Source organism: Sminthopsis crassicaudata, chromosome 4 (genome assembly GCF_048593235.1).
Source record: "Sminthopsis crassicaudata isolate SCR6 chromosome 4, ASM4859323v1, whole genome shotgun sequence".
Classification (NCBI taxonomy): domain Eukaryota; kingdom Metazoa; phylum Chordata; class Mammalia; order Dasyuromorphia; family Dasyuridae; genus Sminthopsis; species Sminthopsis crassicaudata.
In genome coordinates, this window is record NC_133620.1 from 355,898,069 (window position 1) to 355,916,501 (window position 18,433).

Here is an 18,433-nt window from a genome sequence, read left to right on the forward strand (position 1 = left end):
CTTGCAAAAAAAAAAAAAAAAAAAAAAAGCCAAAACTTGGAACCTTTTTCCATAGTTCAATGCTCTACTAGCCACATGTCACCATTGAAATAAGTCATTGATTCTAAGTTTCTCCTCAGGGTTCCTTTTGGTCCTCTGCCCTGGTATAGTTAGCTGAAACTCATTGTTTTTTATCTTCATGGCTATTCCTAAAAGAACTTATCTTTTTGGCTTAATAATCAAACAGAGCTGTCATCTCATCAATTGGGAGAGCCCGCTAATCATGCATTTCATAACCTATTAATTCACCAGTTCCAATGGGCTTGTAGAGAGAGAGATCTGCAACCAGAGAGAAGTCTGTGGGAACTAAATGTGGCTCACAACATAACATTTTCACTCTTTTTGTTGTTCGCTTGCATTTTGTCTTCTCATTTTTTCCGTTGCTAATAGGATTTTTCCTGTGCAGCAAGATATTTGTAGAAATATGTATAAAGGAATTATATACATTTAACATATATTGGATCACTAACCAACTGAAAGAGCAGTAGGAGAAGGGAGGTAAAAATTGGATAAAGGATTTTCTATGGATAAATGTCAAAAATTATTCATATATATATTTTTAAAATAAAAAGGTATAAAAAATTTTTAAAAATTAGTTGTTTGTTATTAATATTTTTATAATGGAGGTTTTCAATTCATATACTTGCATATCACACATCAATCCTTAAGAATTCTCAGGGCTGTATCCTCTAAGAAAGAAACTTCTCTATTGGTATAATCTAGCTATTTTTCCACTTTTTTTCCTTTGGGAACTATTTCTCCTTCCCAGCCATAATAGTGATATTGCAATGGTTTTATTGATCTTCATGTTGAAAACAAGTTTGTAATCATAATTTTTATGAATCCTTTTCATTCTTCTTGTTTTCCATCTTCCATTTTGCTTATAGATGACTCTACTTATGTCATGTTTTCTTTAAAATGTTTTTACCCTGTACTAGCAGCCATCTCTCTCCACTTAGTAAGTCAAATGCTGGCTGAGCAAGGTGTTTATTGAATTATTTTCATCTTCTTATTGTTATAATATATTTTTAATAGCCAAACTCATGTATGAAATTACTACAATTGTTCATGTCATTTCTAATGTCCATTTTCCATTTCCCTTTGTTGATTACTTGCTTAAACAATTCAAGATTGAGTCCTTTCAATGATACACCATCTTTAATATATTATTCTTTCTTCTTCTTTTTACTAAGTCCAGTCTGTGTCCTGACCAGACAGTGGTATGATTGTGAATTGTTAACTGATTCAGGAATAACTTCCATGATTACAATAATAAGTTTTTTCTTGACTGTAAACAAACAATATAATATAGTTTCATTATTGGTAAAATACTTGGTACTTGATTTTTAGTAACTTCCAATTCTTTTCATGAATTGTATTTATGATATAAAGGTGTGAGACTTTTTTCATATCTACAAATCTTTAGATTCTCATTCTCATCCTTTAATCCACTTCTGACTGATGTAACAAACATAGATCAGAGTATCTACTGACTTAATTTGGAGATTTTATAAGTTCATCACATTTTTCTATTTCTTTATCATAAGTATCTAATATTAGCATATGAAATTCAACTATTTTCATGGCAGTCTTTTTGCAAATATCAATAAAGGAAAACAAGATGACCACATCTCACATTAAATAATGCTATTTACTTCTTTTAGAAATATGATAAAAACCATATCAATCAATTCCTTTCTTTGACTTTCTAAGGACATATATGAATTTATTCTTTCATTTAGCTACAATAAATTTCTTTCCTCTGGCTTTATCAGTGAAGACTGATATAGTTCATGCTCTCCAACAGTATGTCCCCTTGTTTACTGGACTAAAATTCCACATTTAGGATGCTGAAAATTAAAGTATACAGTCTAATAAAAGTACTGTGACTCCCTCTGAACTCTTTTCCACTTCTTAGGCTCTGATGACTAAAGCAGAAGGGGCCAAATATGTTGAAGACAATTTTATAATTTTGTTTTGCCGATTGCTATAGCCAAGACAACAAACCAAAAACAACCAGCCTACATGATGAGGACACTATTTAGCTAGGCTGGTTCCTAAAATACTCAGTCTGCTGCCAAAGCCATACTGAAAGCCTTTCAGTAAGAAAACTGCCAGAGCATCCACTTCACTTACATTATTCCCAAGAACAGAGGATCATTTGCATGTCACAACAAATCAACAGAACTGGACTTTTTGTTGTAACATCCCTTACACATAAGTTTAAAAATAATTCCAACCTCTGTCCTCTCATCAGAACTCCAGTATCACATTTCCAATTACTTACAAAATATTTCCAGGAAGAAGAATTCTCAAAAAATAAAGAGTAGAACAATGAATCAATCAAAACAAAAACAAAAAAAGCAACATTTATAAAATGCCTAATATGGTTCAGAGACTATACTATACCCTGCAGATACAAAGACAAAACTGAAACAATACCTACCCACAAAGAGCTTACATTCTTAAGGGGAGACAACATGTATACATATAAATACATACCAAATACCTTCTTAAGGGGAGATAACATTATACACAAACCAAATAATACCTCTAAGTTTAAGGAAGAAAAACATTAGTAGTAGTGGGAACAGGAAAGAGTTGATGTAGTAGGTTGTATATAAGTTTAGTTTGAAGAAAAGAAGATAGGGATTCAAGGAGATAAAGGTAAAGAAACAATTCATTCCAAATAGAGAAGACAGATAATACAGAGATGAAACATCTTGTGTATAGGGCCAGAACTCTGGAAAAGTATACTTGAAACAAGGTGTTAACTCAGTAGAATTGATGAAGTAATGGTTCTCTAGTTCACATATATACTTAATAATTAATATGGTGATGTAATGGCTCTCTAGTTCCCAAATACATAGTATGCCATAATGATGTAATTGTAATAAGGTATATAAGAGCTAAGAAGGACTGGAAGAGAGACATTCTACTTTTGACCATTATCCTAGTGGCTCTCCTGCCTCCTGAACTAAGATCAAAACTGGGCCCTATAGAATAAAGAATCTAGACTCTATTCTTGACCATTCTTGTGGTATCTATCTTGTCTATCCAGGACCAAGGCCTGTCCAAAGGACCTCCAGAAAGCTAGCCTGGATATTACAATCTTGTGTGAAGGACAGGCAATAAATTCACCTTTCACAGGAGGGTTCCAAGTCCAGAAAACTTATTACTGCAAGTAACAGCAGGGAAAATTGTGACATCATTGCTAATTACCTTTGAAAAGTCATGAAGGTGAGAGCAAGGGGTGAAGTGAAAAAGAAAAAGATATCTCTGAAAACTTGAAAGGAGTTAAAAGGTGAGCAAATGCTTTAAGAAGTCAAAGTGCAATTTTTATGAGGGAAAAGGCATATACCTTTACTGACTTGGAATTCATACATGCCCCTTTTTGTTTTATTATCTTTTCTGTTAACTTATCTGTTTTTTTCTTTAAAATAAATTTATAAAATAATTTTTTACTGAGGTTTGTTTCTTATATCACTATTATCCCAAGTATCTTTCTCCCTACCCTTCCTAGGGAGGCCAATTCTTATGACAAATAGCTGTTGTTGTTTTTTTAAAGGAAAAAAAAAACCAGCACAACTTATATTAAAACATGCAACTTACATTAAAACATGCAAAATAACACCTGTGAATATTCTATTACTAAAAAACGGATCAGACCTAGGGGGCATCTTCACACATTTTTTTTTCATGTAAAATCTCTTAATTTTGTTACATTTATTTTTTATCTTTGTTGGTTATGTATCTTTTATATACAATCTTTGAATGTTGTAGTTACTGAGTATATTCCTTTCTTGGCTCTACTTCTCTCTGTATCAGTCCACATAGATCTTACCACGTTTCTCTATATCCATCACACATACAATTTTGAATAGCACAACAATATTCTAATGGGTAGTTGATATACATTTTGCAACTATTTGGAATGGAACTCCCTATCTATTTTTGCTTCTTGTCTTTTGTTATTATCATATAGAAATGCTGCTGATTTTCGAGGATTTATTCTGTAAGATATCTTTGCTGGTGCTATTGTCAAAATTAGTATCTTTGCTAACACCCTAGGATTTTTCCAAATAAGCCATCATATAATCAGTAAACAGGGATAGTTTTATCTCCTTTCTATCTTCATTCCTTTGATTTCTCTTATCTATAAAATTGACAGATTATTTTATGCTCCCTTAATTGATTTATGGTATCACTATGTCCCATTTTGAAATGCATTTTGGTATGCAGCATGAGATAAAGGTTTCCAGTTGATACATTAATAACAACATTCATCTGGAAAAACAATAGGTCAAAAATTACAAAGGAACTAAAAAAAAAAAAAAAAAAAAAAAAAAAAGCAAATGAAGGTAGCCTAACTGTAGCAGATCTAAAACTATATTATAAAGCAGCAGTCATCAAAATAATTTCGTACTGGCTAAGAAATAGAATAATTGATCAATGAAATAGATTAAGTTCAAAAAACAAAATAGCCAATGATTATAGCAACATAGTGTTTAACAAACCCAGACCCCAGCTTTGGGGATAAGAACTAACTATCAAAAACTGCTGGAAAAATTGGAAAATTAGTATGGCAGAAATTAAGCATTGACCTACACCTGCCACTAATTGATACTCTTTCCTGGTGACCTTGCCCCTCTCCCATTTTCTTGAAAATCTCTCCAAGTTCATGCTCTTCTTCATGTGCCAGTTCAATCGTAGGGATTCTGCCCATTGTTTTTGCTATGTTATGCAACCCATAAATTCCACTCTCCTAATTGTCATTTTTTTCTTTTGAACTACTCAGTAACAGTATGCTATGTTTCTATATAGTTCTCACATCTTACAAAGTCCAATTTTTTTTTGTTTTACAATAATTTATTAGTAAATTACTCAATAGATCTTAAGATTGTTTCCTAATATTGTTATTGTTTCCCTTTTTGATTTATCTGCTTATGTTTAAGAACTTCGATTATTCTTCATGAAATTTCAGCCCTCTTCCCCAATTTTTCCTATTGCTCACTTTCTGACTCCCTCCCTTCTGATTGTTATTTCCTCATGCCGCCTAGTTCAACTAATCTGGATTTTTGCCCCAAATGACTTCTGGGTGGTTTGAAGCTGGATGCTACTATTTTTCCATCAGGTTTATTGAAGTATGCTCCTCATGTACACCATGTTGTATCTTGTCCTGCTTCTGCCATTCCTCAATTCTTTGGTACAAGCAATTTTGAGGATTGCAGCATTGGTACTACAGAATTATTTACCCTGGCACTGGCTCTGCTGGTATTATGGACTTAATCTGTGTGAGTACTAGCTATTAAAACTTTGCAACACTGATTCTATGGGGCTGTGGCCCCTAGCGGTCTCTTACTCCTGAGTGGGTACAACTATATTGTCTGTCATGGCCAGGGCATATTTCCATAACCTGAAGCCAAGGTCTCCATGTCTCTGGCAAGAGGGGATGAGGGATAGGATTCTTGGGGGCAGATTGTGTTGTAAGCCTGTGTCCTGTCCTTGGGCCTGCTAATGTAATTCACTGAAAATAGTATGAGAGGTGGGGAAGAGATGCAAAGTATTGGTTGTTAATAGATTTGCCAGCAAGCTACCAACATTATCTAGCTAATTTGTTTTAAAATAATAATTCTATTGTTCTAGCCATTGCATATACTGTTTTTTCCTTTGTTCTTTTTTACTCTGCAATACTTCATACATGTGTTTCTCTAAGTTTGTCATGTTTGTCTTTCCCTATAGCCAATATGCTGCTTTATATTTATTTGCCATCTTATTGATCTAATTGATTTTCATTAATATCATTGCCTTTACATTGCTAAATATCCTACTGTATCACTTCCTCATACCCTTGCCTAAGAGCCATGTAGTAAAGAAAGCTGAGGAAAAAATTTTGGCAAAACTTGGCAACATCAAAAATTTACATCATTCATAAATTCAGTATTTCACACACTCAAGTTCCACACCCATAGATCCTAATATTAACAAAGGTGTGAAAACTAGATAGGCTTTCTTTCTTTTTGGAGGTTCACTTTGGTCATTACCATCAAGTCTACACTTAGAGCAGGCACTTTATAAATACTCATGTGATTGAAAGAATAAAGTACATGAAATGATTAGCCATTAGAGACATTTTGACTCTATGAAGGAAATCTCAGAAGGGATCAGGTGCCCTTTACTTAAAATAATAGGTTTGACTTTACAATTTTAGCTTCCTCCTTATATAGCCCTTAAAATGTCTTTATGACTAATTCTTCCTCCCTAACCACTTCTGGGAGAAGTAGGGGTATGACCTCTTTTTTGGGGGGAAGGGAGAGGGAGAGAGAATGGAAGGCAGGGGAGGTCACCCACTCATTTTCCTTCTAGCCATTTATTAATGTTTCTTCATCATTCCCAACTTTCCCTTCCCCTTTTACCCACCAAGCTCTTCTTTGGCAATCTAAATGTTTTTGGTGGTGGTGGTGGTGGTGGTTGTTTTTAATATGCCAATTTGTTTTCTGAGCTGCCTTTTCTGCAGGAGGTGCTGCTGGAAAATGAAGATACCAATAAATTAATTTATAAAAATTAAATTAATCCTTAGTTCAAAAAAGAGTTTGGGTGTTATATTCCTGGCCCCCATTTTTATAGATTTATTTTTTCCTCTTACAATCAACAATTATTTGCCAAGCTCCTATTGTGTATATTAAGATCACTTTGTTTCATATAGTTACCTGCATAGTGGAATCTTCTTCTATGTCTTTATCAAATCAAAAAATTGAACAATTTAAAAAACAAGTATTAAGCACTTAATACAACATACAATAGGGACATGTCCTTCCTCTCTTATTATTTATAGCAGGGGTTCTGAAACTACGGCCCGCAGCCCAGATGTGGCCCACCGGGTTATGACAAATAGGCTGAGGGGCAAAGTCAGAATGTGAGTTTTTGTTTTTACTATAGTCCAGTCCTCCAACAGTCTGAGGGACAGTGAACTGGCCCCTATTTAAATTTATAGTATAGGAGAATTTAGGAGAACTAAATACAAATAACAGAGAAGTTAAACATACACAGACGTGTAATAGTTAACAACAAAAATAAGATCAGGTTTAGGAGGAAAGATGACTATAAAAATAGGGTTTAAAAGTATGGGAAAGAAACCAAGTAGACTTTGTGGAAGGGGTTTCATTTGAATTGGTTTTTAATGGATGGCTATGAACTTAGCAGACAAAATATGATAGAACATTCCAAACATGAAATACCAAGGACAAAGGCACAAGGACAGTGAAAGGGTATGCTTGTAATAGAATCTGCAAGGTACATATACTTAATAACATCATAGAGAGGAGTAATCTATGGTTTCTGCAAAAGCATGATGAGGCCAAATTTTAGACAGTTTTGCATACCAAATAAGAGTTTCTTTAATAGGCAAAAAGGGAGCTACTAATTATATGTATCTGGTTTGGGGCTGGTTTTTTTAGTAGGAGTAATATAATTAGATTTATGCACAGGATTCCCTAAAATAGCAAGCCAGTACATGCATGTAAAAATGATCTGATTTATAACAAAGTCAATTTATGTATTATTTCTACTGTCTAGTTGTTAAGCAAGATTCACTGATAGGAAAATGGTACCTTTCAGGGAGCACTGAAGAGTTAATAAATATTTCAAAGACTTCCTAGAGTTAGAAAGTAAATGCCATTATTCTTTAAAATCATGAAGCTTTTGTTGTTGCTGACTACTCTAAAACAAAAGAATTAGGACCAGAGCAGAATTAAATTGCTTTGAAAAACTAGTATGCCTTTTCTTCTTGTAATATTTTATTGTACACCAATGCTAAAGTAGGACAGGATAAGTGAAATGGTGGAAGGTAAATGGGAGAAGTGAGGAAGCAGAGAAAGAGGTAAGGTCATAGCTTAAATTTTGTTGTGCAAATCAATGAACAAATGGAATTAAATATATAGCACTTCACTTTTCAGAAAAATTTTAACAATACATCTATTTTACATATATTAAAAAGAAATACTATATCATTTTTAAGCATATTATAAAAATGCAACAACACTCAACAATAAGTTACATTAGGACATATATTATCATTGATTTAAAACTAGAAAGAATCCAATACTTCATTTAATCCAACTTCTTGACAGCACAGATGAGCAAAGTGAGGCCAAGAGAAAATAAGTACCTGTCCCAAACCATGCAAGTAGTAAGTAGCCAATTTTAATTCGCCCCAGTGTGTGAACATATTTCTCCAAAGTATTTTCATGAAAGCAGGGCAGTGTGCTGAGTAGAAGGCTGGCCAAAAGCCAAGAAGAAGGAACTCACATGTCAACTCTACCCAAGCTGGTAGTATGACCCTGGAGAAGTCGCTTTGCTTTCCAAGGTCAGAAACTGCAGAAAAGGTCCCAACCTACATTTCCTCATCTAAGCATTCCCTCAACCAATGAAATCAAAGGCCTAGTCTTCAGTATCCCAAGCCTAACATCAGTGCAAGTTACAGAATACTTACCATGTGTTTAGAGCACTGAGCTAGGTGACAGTGTTGATTTGGATGCCTATGTGAGGCTTGTTCAAATGAATTCATTAGCCCAAATACTCACCAAAAAGTTTATTATAAAAATGTTGGCATTTTTACAAAATGTTCACATTTCATGCATGTCTTAACTCTTCATGACCCCTTTTGTGTTTTTAGGTTTTCCCCCCACAAAGATACTGGAGCGAGTTGTCATTTCTTTCTCCAGTTTATTTTTACAAATGAGGAACTGAGTTAAAGAGCACTGAATGCCTTGCTCAGAGTCACACAACTATTAAATATCTGAGGCAGGATTTGAACTCAAGAAGGAGTCTTCTTGACTCCCTGCCCAGCACTCTATCAATCCCTCCTTGCTGTCATGAACTCAAAAAGACCTGAGTTCAAATCTCCTTAATCACTCATTGTCTGTTTTATCAACTGTAAAAAAAGGTTCAAATAAGATAATACATTGAGAATTCATAAGATATGATATGAAGATATTCATAAAAACATTAAACCCAATGTCTACCCCTAGAAGGTACTATAATAAATGCTTATTCCCTTCCTTAAAAAAGAAGTTGAGAGTACTGCTTCTATTCTCCCCTTGGCTCTATGATTCTAGCCTTCTCATAAACAATTTTCTACATACATCAATGAAAACCAAATTCTCTGATGTTTCATACTCCTAACAACATATGTGACTATATAACACATCAAAGTATACAATAAATCAACACTCAACTTATTTTGGAGCCATTTTCACTTAGAACAAATTTATTAGTCACAAAAATAAGTAAAACAAATTTATGAGCTCACACCAATATCTTAACCAGCCCATCTTATTCCTTTTATGAATAGTACCAACAAAACAAATTATGCTACTCTTTTTAATGACAGTCTTCCCATATAATTTCTCTCCAAGAAAGCAAGTAGTTCTTTTTTAGTGAAATTAAGCAAAATGGTATTACAAATTCAAGGTATACAAAATTAATTCAAGACATTTGATGAAATGACATATTAACAGAGAAATACAGTAAGATTCAACTATTTTCCAAGAAATAAGCTATTTAGATTTCAAAGGAGCATTATTATAAACTAAGATGAGTTTCTTCCTTTAAATAATTTCATAAAAGGGCATTAGAGACTTACCTCTGTATGTCTTTGATGTAGTGCATTGTATTCTTTCTTCAACTCTGATTCTCTCTCTTCAAGTCTGCTGACTGAAATGGAGAAAGACAGAAACAGATCAATATTACCAAATCATACAAAATTTATCTAAAAAAAAAAAATCCATTCTTAAAGTCAGAAATTGAGTTTACCAACTCCTAATCATCTGTAGGACCCAATATTGTAGTCATTTTCCATTAAGAATTAACTGATCCAATTTCTTTATTTAAAATTATTGTTTAAAATTAATTTTCTTAATGTAATTTACCATAAAATAAGTCATGCCTCTGAAAAATTGTTTATTTAATCAAACCATTCTTAAAAATTACCATGAGAACCTCCCTGTCCTAATTTTAAAAACAGAATGTAGATATTATGAATACCAGAAAAGTCACCTTTTTCACTACATAATGATATGTGAAAATAACATTTTTATAAGCTCTTTTTTTCGTCTCATACTTGATACTCTTTGTTTATCCTCTTGCAATTTTGGCTCCCTCTGCTGATACTTTTGGGTAAATGGGTAATATATACTTCAGTTTGGCCATTTGATACTATAGAATGTTCTCTAAAAACAAAAAATAAAAAAACTAATCCAAAGGAATTTTCTATTAAGCACTTATACTACGCAGAGAAAGATCTATAAAGAAAATTATATATCACGTCAGAATATCTAACTTTATTTCACTTATTTTCAATAAGAATAAACATTCTTGACACTTTCCTAAAATGGAATTTAACGAGACACCTTGTGTACACACCTGAGGTACCTGTGTATACACAGCATCATACCAAGCATTTTGGAACCATAAGAGATAAACCATGACTTTCAATCTAACTAGGAAGATAAGAGGTATTTACATAAAACAATTAGTAAAAAATACAAACTAACATACATCAACAGTAAGCATTGTACAAGATACATGTTATAACCCAAGCACTATAGGTAAGCTCAGTAGGGGGGAAATTAATGTGAGGTGGGACAATTGTAAAAGCCTGTGATCAGGTTAGGGATCAAGCAGTGCTTTTAAAAAGCTGGCAAATAAGAAAGATATTAAAGGTGACAGACTACACAAGCACAAAGATAGAGGAGAAAAGAGGCCAAACAAACAAGGGGCAGCATAAAGAGGTTTGGCAGGAAGAGATGTTTAATGATCAAGTAGAGGAAAAGGAGTTTATTAAGTTTAGGAGGATAAGATAAACAACTCATCTTACAACAATATGTCAGATGGATTGAAGAAGAGATCTGAGCCAAGAAAACAATTAGTATTGGTATTTGAGTGATGAAAATCTCAGAATAGGCATCTGATAAATGTTTGTTGAATTAAGGGAAAATTGTGTCAGAAAGCCAAGAATATTGAAACAATAGATACTATTTATAAAACATGAAGATGAGAAAGGGAACTGGTATGATATACAAAGAGGTTTTTGTTTTTGTTTTTTGTACTTGTTTGTTATTCTGAACTTATATGTGAAACTACAAACTTGTTATTTACAATTTGCTCATCCTTCTGAATATAAAAAAGATATTCCCATAATTTTTTCCTCCCCTCCCCAAATAGCTACAATCACACACACACACACACACACACACACACACACACACACACACACACTATACGTATTTCTTTTTGTTAATTCTTTCTCTCAATGCAGATATAATTTTCCTTCTGTCCTTTAATTGCATATTCATAATACTCAAAATGACTTGGCTGCTCAAAGTTGTTAAAGCAGGACTGCTGTTATTACAAACAATGTTCTCGTTACTGAAAATTCACTCTTCCTTATTTTATGCAAGTCTTCCCATATTTTTCTAAAATTATCAAGATAACTATTTCTTATAGCACAATCTTCAATCACAATCATATACCACAATTTGTTTAGCTATTACTCAACTGGTAATCATAATTGCATTTTCCAGGTATTTGCTACCACAAGGAGAGCCACTATAAATGTTATAATATATGTATACCTTTCCTTTCCCCCCTAATTATCTTAGAAAAGAGACCTCACAGCAATATTGCTGGGCTGAAGACTTCAGACAGTTTAATAACTTTTTGGGCATAATTCCAAAGTGCTCGCTAAATAAAAAGGTTTTAAGTTCAGTTTTGTTTTTTTTTTAAATAAGAATGTCTGAAAAAAAACGACAGAAAGCAAAGAGTTAGCAAGGAAAATAATTGAAAGAATAGATATTCTTCTGCCTTAGGATTTATATCAACCATGAAGAACAAAACTATTTCTGGAGAAATGAGCAACTATAAAAGAAATAAGATTGAACTCATGCAATATCTTAATTGCCAAATCCAATGGCCTTTTCTCCATCTTCCTTCCTGACTTCCCAAGACCATCTAATACTATAAACATGGAATACTAAGAACCATATCATGCTATCATGGACACTTTCTTCTCTTGAGTTTTTACAATAATGATGACTCTTGATTTTCTTCAAACTTGTCTTGTCCACTAGCTGGATCATCAACCATGTACCGTCCCCTTACTGTGAGTACTCCTCAAGATTCTATTCTGACAAATTTATTGTCACATTATTCCTATTTTAATAATCTGGTCAACTATAGATATCCAGCTCCTGTCTCAAGATGAGATTAAGTTCCACATCTCCAACTCTATTTCTTGGACATCTGAAACTGGATACCCTATTAAGTACCTAAAATTCAACATATACAAAAAAGTACTCTCATCCTACCAAAATTCATCCCAATCTCAAGCTTCCTTGTTTTATCAAGGATAACTGAAGTTTCAATCCTTAATTTCTCACTCTTCCTCATGCTACATATTCAATTAGTTCTGTCTCTATAAACATTTCACATCTGCCTTCTCTGTACTTACATGGCTATAATCTTAATTTAGACCCTGATCACCTTTCATCTGGACTACTTCAAGTTTCTAAATTGGTCTCCTTGCCTCGTCTCCTCATCCACTCCATTCTGAATTCTATATAGCCTAAGTGATATTCTGAAGCACATTCTCCAACTCAAAAAAAAAAAAAAAAAAAAATCGAAATGGTTCTTTAATGCTTCTAGAATGTTTAACATTATAAGTTCTTCAGAATCAGGTTTTAACCTCCCCTTTCTAAGTTTACCGCACTTTACTCACCTTCCTGCGCCTTCTATTGTGGCAACAATGCCTCTGGCCTTCTTGCTATACTTTGAGTAAGAGAAAACATTATAGTTTTTCATGCCTTTACATATTTCCTCCTTACCTGACAAGCCAAACTTTCCTTCAAAGCTCGGCTCAAGTACCACTCCAATATGAGTCCTTTACAAAATTTCCAATTGATAATGCCTCTTTCATATATCTGGAAATTTTGCGCACTGATAAAGCTAAATAGAACCAGACTATATGTTCCATATAATTTTTTGACTAAACTTGTAATTTCACTGGTATTGAAACTCTCTCTTGCAATGCAATCACTAATCAATGTTAAAAGGATCCAGAAGTCTCAAAGATGGCCATATTCTAACCGAAAGAGTAAAGGCAAAAACCTAATGTACCCTAACTCCAACATAAGAAAAAGAAAAAGAAATTGTCTTTATGCATTCAGCCATTAGAAACATATAAACAGATTTTAACTGAATTTTGGTTTTTAAGGAAAGTAGCCCATTAACAGTACAAATAAAAACAATAATGCTGACCAGATTAGAGAACAAACAGGCTGCATATGGGACCCAGACAGTAAGTTCTGCAACTCCCTCACAAAAGGGCAAACGAACATCCTGGCTTTCTTTACATCCCCAGCACTTAGTATAGTGCCTAGCACAAAGCATTTAAATAAATGCTTACTGACAGACTGGTCTCTAATCTAGTGGTCCCAATGGGAGAATCTGTTAGTGATTTGGACAACAGGTCAATATAATGAAAGTGGAAATGAGAATGAGAATTGGAAAACTTAAGAGAATGGTAAAAGGAACTTAGGAGGCTGAAACAAATAACCTAATAAGCTTTTACAACAAAGGTCAGCAAGGGTATGATCAAACTAGCCCAGTTATCTCAATCTGAAAAACTCATAGATTTTCTTTTGCAAAGCAAGTTAAACCAGTTTGAGCCCCTGAATTGTCATCTTTTTAAAGCTTAGATTGAAAGTTTTGAGAACCTAGTTAATAAAAAATGAATTCTCTGATTCCATTCTCCTGACTGGGAATCATTAATGGCAGGGTTAAAATTTCTAAAACAGTTTTGCTAAACTGTATCTGCCACCAGCAAAGATTCTTCCTTATAAATTCCATATATTATTCCTTATTAGGGCACCCTTTTTTCTGAAAAGGTCTTAGAATTAGTCTGTCTTTAAGTAATTACAGGAATGTGGACATTCAACTGGAAGAACATTGTTTGTAATAACAGCAGTCCTGCTGGTATGGCAACACTGAGTCCCTACTAAAGGTGAGAGGAGAGTTTTTCTTTATCCATGCTCCAAAAGAAAAATGTGGCAACCTCTGAATTAAGGAATCAAAGGGGCAAAGATTAGTGATATCCTTTAATGAGGTTCCATTTCAGAGAAAGCAAGGTTTTGGTTGGTTGAAGAGAGCAGCCAGGAAAGAATGAGCCTCATTACTATTAACTTGGATTTCAAGTTGCATATAAAAAATGTATGACCTCTTTGCTACAAATGAACCTGAGGTTGGGGTAGAAGAGTAGGTCTCTCAGTAGCTATAAGAGCTGTCACTTGTTCTATGAAGTGGAAGTTAAAAAATTTTTTTAGTAAGAGCTTTAGAACTCTATAAATGCCAGAAGATTCAACAAAGAATTTTTGGGAATTTGCCACCAAATGGTATATAGCAGGAGTGATGTTTATTGTGTGATATAGGTTGAGATGGTCTCTCCCTTTGGCTGGGATGGTCTCTCCCTTTCAATAATTTGTCTTCATGATGTGTGGATCAGGGAAATATAACTTCAGTCACTAATGTTTTCTGTATTACCTGAAGCATAAAAAGCCCAACTATGAAGAACCAGGTACTGCAATTTTAATTTAATTCCTTGGGCCCTTTGAGGCACCTCTCTTGACCCAGCACTGCCAGACTAACAAATGCAAAGACAGAAGGAAGGAGTGAATTCATTTCAAATGCCCCTTTTAATTTTCTAAACAAATTTAGTTTTATTGAATTTTATGGTACCCAAGTGTTTCATTACATTCTAACACTGTATCTGAATCATTGCCCTCACATGAACTAGCCCTAACCCAGAATATACCTAAAACATCCTTGACACAAATTCTGATCAAACTTAGTATCTTAAAGAAAGGCAAAATAAAAATTCCTTTCACTCTGTACAACCAAATTATAAATCTGAGTTTTCCAAGTTTTCTTACTCAGTGCCAATTGTTTTAAAACAGATGGTAACAAAGTCATTTTTCTGAGAAATAGTAGATAGTAGCAATTTTGAATGTCTAGAAAATAACTTAAATGTAAATAAGTAGTAACAACTTGATATTTTTTTTTTGCAATATAGAGAAGAAAGGAGATTTTTCTTTCAATTACAGAATTCTAGTTGTAGAAAGAGCATGAAAAAAATCACCAAATTCAACCCTCCCAGTTTTAAAGATGAAAAAACTGAGGAACAGTGTCATCAGGAAATTTACCTAATGTCATACAATAAATTTTGGAACTATATTATATGTTCTTCACACAGTCCCATATTTATGGTACCAAAGAAAATTTAATCTCAAATGGCTTCTCATTTACCTAGTAAACCTGTGTAAACACCTAACACAAAATGTTTTAGATAACCAAATACTCTTTCCTAATGTCAGCCTTCTCCAAGAGATGAAACCGGGAAAGAAGTTTTAAATTATGGTCCCCAGAATTCTACCCCCTTATTACTTATTTCAGGGGCTTTTTCTTATAGTAGAAATATCTAGATCCCTAAAATTCAGAAATTCACTTCCAATAAAAAGAAATTTTGATACCTCAATATTAACTTTCAGGTTAGGTAACATCTCCCCTCTTCCTTCTATACAAATATTGTCAAAAGTGTATTAAACTCCAAAAGTCAGGTGATCAGCATTCCACTACTTGTGTCAACAGAACCAGGTAAGAATTCCCACTAGCTACATATTTGCTCAAAATTTAACTGTATATAGACAATATTGCTTTAGCTAAAAAAAATCCTGCTAAGTAAAATTGAATATGGTAGCATATTCCAGTCTCCAGTATAAACAATGTTTTCTGCTCTCCTATCTAGAAAAAAAAAGAAACTAACGTCTTATCCACTTTTAAAAAGGAAACTCTTTAGCAGTTGACTTATTAAAATTAGCCATGAAATCTCATTTTTCTAATGTCATTCAGAGATACATAAACACCCCAGTAGTTATTTCACTAATCCATAAAGATTATAATCTTTATAAATATTAATTGCTAGGAAATGGCAACTAAATATCAAATATAGCACATAAACAATCATTTTTCTTAAGACTCAGTGGGCCTAACAACCAAATGATCTTTTATATAGCAACAGTAAGATGAATGATTTCAGTTAAAAAAAAACTCATAAGATATTTTCTGATTTTCTAATTCCCTCACAGATCTATATTTTGTCTGTTCTACCATCAGAAGCTTATCAACAATAAACTCCAAAATAATGAGTTCATTTCTGGTTGTCTCAAGCTTTCAAATCAGAAAAATCTAAAAATATCACCAAAAATCACAATTTCAATAACTCAAAAGCGATTTCTTAATCTAAGGGTCAAAAGCATTTGATATAAAGAACTATAATTGTAACTATAAAGATAACTCTTTTTAAGTTAATGATAAGTTCTCTCCTCTATCCATCCTACCCCCTTCCCTATAATCAGGAGCAGAGACAGAGATCAAAAGATATGTACAAAGACACTGTAAAATCCCAGATATTCCTACTGAATATCAATACAATATAGCAGTACTACTAGCTTAACTATATTAATATATTAAATCCAAAATACAGTAAAAAGAATTTCTGAGAGTAATTTTCACACAAATTCAAACCACTAAAGAATCTCACTGAAAAACTTCAGAATGTCACCATTTTGTTCTTCAAAATAAACAACAAAATTACAGCTTCATTCAACCTATTAAAAGTTGAAAGATCTGACATAGTTTATAAATATCCACAATTTTCTGAAGAACTGAACGAACCAATTCATCTACAAACATTTTTTAAATGAGTAGGAAAGGTAGTGGGGAGAAATGGAAACTAACACACTTCCTTATCAAAAAATAACCACAACAGAAAATTTTGTCTCCTTTCCAAATTATCCTGCCACAACAGTATGTGACAATGATGGGGAGAGGGTAATAGGTGGAGAATTCTCATCTTCCCAAAGAACAGGTGGGTCAAATTAAGGCAGGAAGAGCTACCTGCTCTGCCTGCTCAAAATCAGAGCTTACCTCCTTAGATTGATGGCCTTTGCCAAGTTTGGAACACCTTCCATCTCTGTTGTCTTCTACCCAATCAGACTGCTGATAGGCCTATGGGGGAAGAAAGAGAAACAGACCTGCTAGAAAGCCAAATCCAACTCATGTGCCTTCTCACAAAGAATCATTAGTTCTTACTGTTTAAGGAAGGCAGACAATCCATCTGTTACTAGGCCTCATAGAATTGACACAAAGCCTTTCAAAAGTTTCTCCTTAAAACAAGTTAGCATCAAATGCCTTTTGAAAGAAAAACTCAGACCAAAATATAAGAGGACTTAAAAACTTAAAAAAACTAAACTCAAACACAAGTACTCTATGCAGTCTGTAAGTCTAATGAAAAGTGATTAGATAGATTTTATAAACTAATGATGTAACCTAAGAAATAATAAGTATTCAAAAAATCATTTGAGAGGGACCTCTAAAGAGCATGTGATCCAGTCCCACTGCTTTTAGAAAAAGATAAGTGTCCAAACTATTTAGGATAATAGGTCGACTGACTTTTCTTCTTGAAGATCTCCAAGTACGTAGACACCACAATCTCCTTCAGTATAGCACAGTTCAGTTTTTAAATCACCTTAATGATCATGAAGAAACTTTATCGCCAACCAAACTCCTCTGCTTTCTACCATAAATCCTCTTTCTCTCCAGTCTTTCAACAAATATATAGAACTGCTTGGCATCCTTCTCCTGCAAAATGTTCATCTGTTTTCATTAACTAAAATCATCCCTGTTCACAACTACACAACCACAATGCCATCAAACTATACTCAGAATAACTTTCCATAGAAAAAAGTCTTTGACTTCTTCATAAATCAGGTCTTTCTCTTCCCATTTAAGGCACAAAGATTTAAATGTACAAAATACTAGACTCTTTTTTCAGTAACCAACACACAGTTTCTTCAGAATTTTGAAACCAATACCATCAATCTTCAATGATCATCATATACAGGAAAAAGAAATGAATATATAAAACTTGAAAATTAATCAAAATTGTAAGTTGTAAAATGCAACACAAATACTAAGATTACATGTTATCCAATGGGGGAAAAAGGAATAAAATTTAGTCTCACAAAACTCTCTCCATCACACACACACAGCAAGCAACTGTCCATTCTATTCCTCTAATATATTTTAGAGTATTCCAACAGTCCTAAAGGCTTTTTACATAAAAATGTAAGCTTCAGAATTTTGTAGAACTATTTATTAGTTCTGAACAAGAATTTTAATTAAAATTAAAAATGTAATATTAGTCTGTGCTTATATAGAGGACACAACTAAGCAATGTGTATTTGTAAAATTCAGTTTTTGGAAAAGATTTAAAAAGCTACTA

At 33.3% G+C, this 18,433-nt stretch overlaps 1 protein-coding gene across 2 annotated transcripts in view; it reads right to left on the reverse strand.

Annotated features, from left to right (window-relative positions):
• Positions 1-18,433, reverse strand: part of SPAG9 (sperm associated antigen 9) — a 130,457-nt gene that overhangs the window by 78,207 nt on the left and 33,817 nt on the right. For both annotated transcript variants that reach the window (XM_074261789.1, XM_074261788.1), the window contains exon 3: positions 9,683-9,753. In XM_074261789.1, coding sequence (XP_074117890.1) covers positions 9,683-9,753 — 71 coding nt within the window. The remainder of the gene's footprint in view (positions 1-9,682; positions 9,754-18,433) is intronic.